General features: G+C 42.8%; 1 protein-coding gene across 4 annotated transcripts in view; it reads left to right on the top strand.

Annotated features, from left to right (window-relative positions):
• The first annotated feature begins 2,621 nt into the window (after positions 1-2,621).
• The window catches only part of cbfb (core-binding factor subunit beta), a 28,169-nt gene continuing 22,566 nt past the window's right edge, over positions 2,622-8,224 (top strand). For all 4 annotated transcript variants that reach the window (XM_086297887.1, XM_086297886.1, XM_086297889.1 and 1 more), the window contains exons 1-3: positions 2,622-3,042; positions 3,475-3,561; positions 7,595-7,711. In XM_086297887.1, coding sequence (XP_086154013.1) covers positions 2,965-3,042; positions 3,475-3,561; positions 7,595-7,711 — 282 coding nt within the window. In that variant the 5' untranslated portion in view covers positions 2,622-2,964. The remainder of the gene's footprint in view (positions 3,043-3,474; positions 3,562-7,594; positions 7,712-8,224) is intronic.

The following is an 8,224-nucleotide window of genomic DNA, read 5'->3' as shown; positions in this document are numbered from 1 at the left end:
TCTGTTTCTTGCACCCATCCTGATTTATTTCCACTACCAGTACTTCCTACTGGTCCATCTCTGACACAGTGGTCTGCATAATGTATGTGTGGGAACACAAACAGTGGAGGAATTGTGTTGTCAATGGCATTAACCACATATACAAATGCGACCAGTGAACCTCTCTCTGCTGATGTCATTGCCCCAACTTGTTTAATATAAGTTAAAGTAATAGTGTGGTAAGTTGTAACATCTGCATTATTGTTACAACTGACCCAGACTGTTGCTGTTACAACTGACCCAGACTCCTATAGCCATGAACTAGCTAACATTACAGCCAACGGCTAAAACACTAGCACTAAAGACTTACACAGAATATATCCCCATAGACATACAAATAACATAATTTAAGTTTGATGAGTTTAACTGCAAAGCAGATAATGCTATTAAACATTGAAATAAAGTAGAAAAACTTACTTTTTGGCATACAAATTACTTTTTTTCGTGTTAAATTGTCTGTGTTTGACGAAATGTGCTGATTTTTCACATGTGATAGCAGAACTGAATTGGGCATGCACAGGATGAGTCACATCATTTGAAACTTAGCCCTGATTGGAGAAATTGGAAGTGTTACAACTGACCCACGTTACAACTATCCCCGGTCTCCCCTACATTTTCTCGTCCATCGAATGAATCACAATCAGAGGGCGTTATGAATCCAAAGCGTGAATCGTTTTGTTACAGACACTCACGTAAAATGTAAATATGAAACAAAGAACAAAGACAAAAAATGTGGAATCTTAATTACAAATAATAAAAGAATTCCCGATGTCCAGTGTTGGGGAGTAACGGAGTACATGTACCGCCGTTACGTATTTAAAATACAAAATATGAGTAACTGTATTCCGTTACAGTTAGTAGTATGTAGTATTTATTTATTGTCATTGTCAAGAACAATGAAATTGCGTTTGGGGCTTCCATACAACCCAAAAAAAGAAGAAAATAATAAATACCCCTTAAAACCCAAGTGTACATATTTAACCCAGTGTGACTCCAATGCAATAAGACAATCCTTAGCAATAATGTTCGTAGAAATTCAGACAAAGACCTGAGAAACATGACAAAATACAACAATGCAGCCCATTCAATATTATTGTACTGTGAGATATGATATCAGATATGATAGTTATCTATTTAAGAAAGAGGGGGGGGGGGCAGGAGGGGGAAGAGAATAAAGATATGATGCACCAATGCAGACCAGTTCATTGCTATTAAGAAGTTGGATATGGTTATTGTCCGTGAGAGGGGGGCAGAGAGTTCAGGAGCCTCACAGCCTGTGGATACAGGCTGTTGGCCAGTCTGGATGTTCTGGCCTGTATAGACCTGTACCTTCTCGTTATAGCTCCTCATATATAAAGAGGAGCTATAGCCTGGAGTTTAACGGCCACAGGTACAATGATTTCCTGCAGCATTCGCTGATGCATCGTGGGTGAATGAGTCTTCTGAGATGGAGAGGCTGTGGGGGATTTTAAACTTGTTTATTTATTTATCTAAGTCCTCACTCTTCTCAGTAACCTGGTATTTCTTTCTGTATGTGTACTTTAAAAGTCGAGCACAGTCTGTCTGAGGAGAAGATGTTCCAAACATTTGTCGATCGCATCAGTAAATCTGTAAATGTGAGAGAACCAGACTGACTGTATGTCTGCACAATCAGAACACCGCCCATCATTTCTACAGCAACACAACATTTGATTTCTTTTTAAAGCAAACACACACCGCCCCCTCTTTATGCTCTCCCTCCCGCTTCCACTTCTCACATAAGGATCCTATAAAGTTACTGCGGCCCAAAGTAGACGCATGCGCGTTAGGTAGCGTGTGTAGTAGTATTATTATTATTGTGAATGGGGGGATGGAGGTGTGGGCATGGGGTAGAGTGGAAATGGGATGGGGGTGGGTGGCTGAGGGGGGCGGTATTTTCGGTGTACAGTCACAAGAGCGACTCGACGGAGCCAGGAAGTAGACTGTTGATGCCTTCAAGTACTTTCTAAACTGTCGTAAATGTGACCTTTGACAGCGGCGCTAACGACCTGCCAAAGCGTTACCACGAAGGAAAAAAGGAGAGAAAGAGAAAACAAGAGCTCTGTTATTTTATGAGAAACTGAAGGAAGGACTGTAACAAACGGCTGCTTGTACTCCCGACTTCCACAATGATACTGCAGGCTGTTAGTGATGAATTGTAGCTATTTCCTTTTTTAAAATTCATTTTAACTCCGGGCATACTGCATTTTGGAAGCATTTTGACCTTTTGCTAAATCATGCTGATACATGAATGAAAATGCAAATTATGCTACACACCAGACAAATATTTCCTGTGCTGCCAGAGCATAAAACAGCTTTGTTCCCTGGCATCCCTGCATTTATTCTAATAGCAACTTTACAGACTTAAGCGCCTTTGTTTGGTGCTTTAAGGTTATCTGTATCCCAAAAATCCCTCTTGACCCACGGGTAGTCGGTAGGCCCACTGAGAAGAAGCACTTGAAAGTTACAGGTAGACTTGAGACGCGCTCATTTGTTGCCACTTGCTTGAGATCAGACGCTCGTCGGGAGAGGGAGGGAGGGAGGGAGGGAGAGCTACACGGTCAAACTGAGCTTTATCTGTCGCTGTGGGTCACTTAATAAGAGCCATTTGGAGCTAGAGGCGACCCGGAGCGCGCAGGAGCCGCAGGCAGAGGCAGATCATCAGTGTGTCAGCAGCAGTCACAATCACAGAGATCAACAGCACAGAGCACATTGCTCCACACAGGGAAGGAAAAAAACACAGAGAGAGAGAGCGAGAGAGAGAGACGCGGAAGAGAAGTGAGTGAAAGAGAGACTGAGTGAGGGACGGACTGCAGCACACTCTTTAACTTGTACTCTGCGCTGCGGGATAATTACCAAAAAAAGAAAAAGAGGCGAATCTGAAGTGGCCGCAAAGTGTTGGTGAAGATGCCGCGGGTAGTCCCGGACCAGAGGAGCAAGTTTGAGAATGAGGAGTTTTTCCGCAAGTTGAGCAGGGAGTGTGAGGTGAGTCTGCTGCGCTTCTACACTCGGCGGAAATAAAGAGAGAAAGGAGGCTCGTTAGAGGAGAGAAGCGTGCTGTAACAAACTTCACACTGTTGGGTAAAACTAATAAAAACTGGTAGCGCACAGAGAGGCTTTGTTATCAGTTGCTTCGACATTGTTACTCTTTGTTATTTTGCTCTTTCCCTTTATGTCGTTATGGATTTATTTGTGGTATTAATCCTGGATGAACAAAAAAAATGTATGTATTTTTTGTTTTTTTGTTAAAGGTACAAACCCCAGAGTAGAAAGAAGGATCTGTTTCTGACATCAAAAATCTAAATTCCTGTCGCTTATCTTCAAATTGCAGCTTACTGAATATCAATCAGTCCCATTCAGTGCAGATGCCAAATCAAATTCAGCTTTATGAACATGTATGTGTTCTTTTCTCTGTAGATTAAATACACTGGCTTCAGAGACCGGCCCCACGAGGAGAGACAAGCTCGTTTCCAGAACGCCTGCAGAGATGGACGCTCAGAAGTGGTGAGCAAAACAAACATTTTTACTCCTTATAGAAAATAACTGGATGGGAGGGCAGTCCTGTGTACCCATAATGTGACACAAACAGTGGGAAAAGTGCACCAGAAACTTTTCATTTCTATAACAAGCACACTGATGTGGATATGATGTGGCTGGATGGTGTGTCTTATTCGCGCTGTTGTGAATGGCACTAGTATATATGAAATTACAAAGACACGATCGCGGCACTAATACGTGACACTATGAAAGCGTATTGTTAAACTGGCTTTGTGCGTGTGCGGATATTTTGATGCGTCCCTGCACCAGGAAGTAGACCTGTTATCAGACATGCAGACCCACCAGACTTTACTTCACTCGCGGGCTTCTTTCCTCTGTGTTCTGCAGCTGCAGTCGTCGCATGTTATCACGCAGGCTTCACGGTTCCAACGAACGCTGTGCAGGAGGCGCGATTTGGGGCCTGAAAGCTGCCACTTAAGCTAAACCTCACCTTGCTTGTCTAATGTTGTTGTACACAGGATCCAGACGACAGTAACGATACAAAAGAGTATTCACTCATTTTTTCAATAATCATGTAACTGATTAATACCTGGTAATTAGATTACTATTTTAGTTTAGATACTCAGTTGTGCTGGGCGGTCCCGTGCTCTGCTGTCGCCTGCGTCACACTGATTTATGTAAAAGTTTTTTCTTTATTTTCACTTACGGAGGAGCAGCCTGTGGGGAGCTGCGGCAGCAGGAGGTAACAGTGAGCTGGCTCTGCCATTTACCCGTTCCCCCGCCTCGCTGCGCTCTTCCAGTGCATCCAGTCAAACGTCCAGTTTGAAATGGATGCCTCCTCACACGAGCTCACTGTCACAGGATCACAATGTCAATTATAGTGCAATGCAGGTAAAACTGCAGTATTCTCCGGGGGACAGCAGTGCGCTCTCTTTGTTGTACCCAAACAGTGTGAGCAGCATTTAATGTTGCTGTGTTGTGTGAAGGCTTTAAAACAGCTCTGAGTGGGAGATGAATCTGTGAACTCCAAAGTGCAGCGTAGAAGTTGCTTTAACAGTCACACAAAGCAACAGTGTAACAGAAACGTATCTGCATATTTTACTGTCTTCACTTCTGTGGAAACACGACAAAGCTTTCTCCTTACAGTAAGCGCAAACAAACCCACGTGACCCGCTTTTGTTTCCTTTCAAACACACAGGGCGCAGTGTTTGCGATCAGCACTTTACCGCGTCAAAGCAAGTCTGGACACATTAATATTCTAATGAGGCGATTAGCCACGTCTGTTTCAAACTTTCTATATCACGCCTCCAATAAAAGGTGAGGTCAGACGAGAAAGCCTTCGGGCTGCTGGCGCAAACACAGAGCAACTTCTGCCGTCTTAGTCATCCTCGTGGTATTTTTCACAAACACGCTGTCATCATCGGGCAGCGGCGGTGAGCCTGGAGGGTGCAGGCCATCTAGTTTTACCATCTTTTAGTGGGCCGCGTTGCGTCTGTCTGTCTGTCCGCACTGTATTTATAAGCCTCTTCTGCCGTGAGAATTGATGGCCACAGTTTTAATGGTTTGACGGCAGCTGTGACATCATGCCTCTGATTTATCTATCGGCCTGACGCCGCTAAAGACCTCCTGCTATTTTAACGGTGAGCGTGAACAACTATTAGACACAATGTGCTGTCGAGGTTGGCCTTTTATGGACGAGACAAAGTCTTTTTAATACTTCTGGATTTTAAAGTTTGACCTCCAACGGATTGGGATGTGTGTGTAGCGACGTCACAACACGTTAACGTGTAGCTTTTAATAAAAGCTGACGTGTGTCAGCTCTGGCGCAGTCAGTCGATTATTAACTTTTAAAAACGATTGGGAAAAAATGACATCAGACCTTTTTCCAAGCAAAGACTTTTAAATCTCTGGGACTTTAAATAAATAGATTTCCAGAACAAACACGTAACTCACGGGCTAACTGTAGAATTCATTTTACTTGACATGAAAAAATCAAAGACAAAGTTTTAGTGGTTTTGTTTTCATTATTTTTTGAAAGTAAAATCAGATGTGCAGAAAGTCTTTAGAGTTCAATGGCTTTTAAAGAAACAGGCATTTATCTCGTTTAAAAAATCCTACTCATTTCTGTGCCTCGGCATTTTGTTAGACACGTACGTATCACGAGAAATGAAATGAGGCACACACACTGATGCGTGGCTCTAATCGCAGGGCCAGGATTGATCTGATGAATGGGACAATAATTCAAAGTAAATGATCTTCAGCTCAGCTCATTAGAGATGAGTCCTTTTCTAAACTACTATCGATTTTCCTGCTGCGCTGCTCTCTCTGTCTCTCTGGATGTTCATCTCCTTTGACTTCATTTTCTTTGCTCCTCATACTTCTCTTCATCTCACTTCATGTCCTCCTCCACCTTTGCCTCAGTTTCTTGTCTCCTCTCCTCCACTTCTGTCTTCTTTTCTGCTCCTTTGTCTCCGTTTCCCTCCATCTCTCTTTTTGCCTCCCCTTCCCTCTTTTTTCTCTCCTGCAGTAGTAGGCAGCAAATTAGTATCAGATGGTTGTAATCCAATACTTCAAATACAGCAGAAATGATGACTCGGGTGTTCTCTGCTCCCCTCCGCGTCGTTCTGTCCTTCTTCTCTTTCATTCAGTTTTTGCTCCCTCTCTGATGAGGGACAGATTTGAAAGGGTGCATAATTCATATGCTTCCAGTTTCAGTCGCATCACTAATGCCCTTAGTATTGATCTGTCTCAGCAAACGCAACACATCACACGGACACACAAAGACAGTGGGCGCACACGCACAGATTCGCATTATAAAAACGACATTTTCTAACCTAATTTTCTGCCTCTCTGTTATTCGTTGCTTTCTGACTGCAACGGAGAAATGCATTTTATTGATTTTCATTTCATTTGTGCTTCTGTGCGTTTGTGTGGAGGTACGTGCGCATATTCCGAGCGGAGCACATCCCATTAGAGCGAGAAGCTGTTTTACAGAAATCCGAACAGAAGAAACACTAGAGCCTGGTGTGATTATATGTTTGTGAGGAGAGCAGGCCGCTGTTTCAGTTGGAGCTTTTGTTCTGAGAGGAGAGCGGTTAGACCACGAAGAAACTCAGAAAGGCAAAAGGGAAAGAGGAGGAGGGGGCTTTGATGCATCGAACTTTAACATTTGTCACTTATTTTCAGCATTTCAGGTTTCCTGCTGAATGTGCTGGGATTCTTCTCATTTCTGGACGTTTTAAGAAAAAGGCCATTAACATTGATTAATTACAATAATGCCACTGAACTTCTAAATGCCAGCTTCTGGTTTGTTATCCAGTTTCAAGGCCCAAGCTGAGATATAACAGTAAGGTCGAGTAGATAAAAATGCTCATCCAGAGCCACAGCTGTGCAATATCCCCTTATTATCACTTATCACTCTGAGGTCAATATTAGCCCTCTTTACACCGTTTTAGGATTATTTTTTAATGTGCAGCCTGATAAAGTTCAATAAAAGTCACAAAACAAATAAAGAGCAAGCGACACTGTTAAATGTAACTCAGTTAGTTTGTCTTGTAGCATGTAACACATGAAAGTCCATGTTTGAATTATTGAACCAACCCAAGTAGGTTTTTTTCTTTTTGCCTATCTAACCAAACAGTGACAGAAAAGGAAAAGTGGAAGTGTAAATGCAGCCGTCCCAAACGGGCCTTCAGCTCCTCTCTTTGCTTGGACGTCACTGGCTTCCTAATACAGAATTTTGACAGTTGTGCTGTACTGGCATATACACTGATGCTAAAGCTGTGTTCATGTGTGACAGCAGTAACAGCATCACCATAACTTCACCCGCTGGATAGTGAAGACCTGTGGTACCAAAGTCCTGCATAAAATATATTGTTATTTTTCTCAGAAGCTAAATGAAAATGAGCATTTTGAAGTCAAAACACCAGTTGTCTAAAAAGTTATGTGTTGAGATCTGTTTTCAAAACTTCATGCACATTTCAAATGATCTCGTTTCACCTCTGACTGACTCAATTGTGCATTTTCCATTTCTCCACAGGCCTTCGTAGCGACAGGTACCAACCTCTCTCTCCAGTTCTTCCCAGCCAACCTGCACGGAGATCAGAGGCAGGTTCCTACGAGGGAATACGTCGACTTCGAAAGGGAGTCGGGAAGGGTAGGATGAGTGAAAGATGCACCAGCTCCAGCAAACACATTTCTTTCATTTTGTAGTGTGAAGGGCAGCAGTCAGTGTCAAGCAGCGAGACACACTGTTTGCACCTTTAATCACGCAAACAGCAAAACCTCCACAGGTTTGAAAACAGATGTTTAGTCATGTGTGCTTGATTCATATGACGTTGACATTGTGAAACTTTTAACAAAAAAAATAGAGAAATGGCGTCTGCCCCTTTGCTTTCTGTTCCGCTTTTATTCAAGAAATGAAAATGACACCAAAGACCAAAAAAAGCCTCATGTGAATTTCTGAGTAGACGTGTATCAGGACACATTTGACTTCAACTTTTAGCCAATAACAGCTGACAGAAAACACACTGATTTGGGTGTCAGGGGTCGTACAGGTGCCCACGATGGACTTGAAGGATCAATGAGCGTGTGGACGCATTTTGTCTTTTTTGCAAAGATAAGCTTTTAAACCAGCGTGGGCTGATTGTGACGCTGTGAACAGGATCTT

The sequence above is a fragment of the Aulonocara sp. 'chitande type north' Nkhata Bay genome, linkage group LG7 (assembly GCF_057382095.1).
Source record: "Aulonocara sp. 'chitande type north' Nkhata Bay isolate Kocher_YH1m ecotype deep benthic linkage group LG7, A_spYH_male_GT1.1, whole genome shotgun sequence".
Taxonomy (NCBI): Eukaryota; Metazoa; Chordata; class Actinopteri; order Cichliformes; family Cichlidae; genus Aulonocara; species Aulonocara sp. 'chitande type north' Nkhata Bay.
The sequence above is the reverse complement of the archived record's forward strand: the minus strand, read 5'-3'. Positions and strand labels throughout refer to the sequence as shown.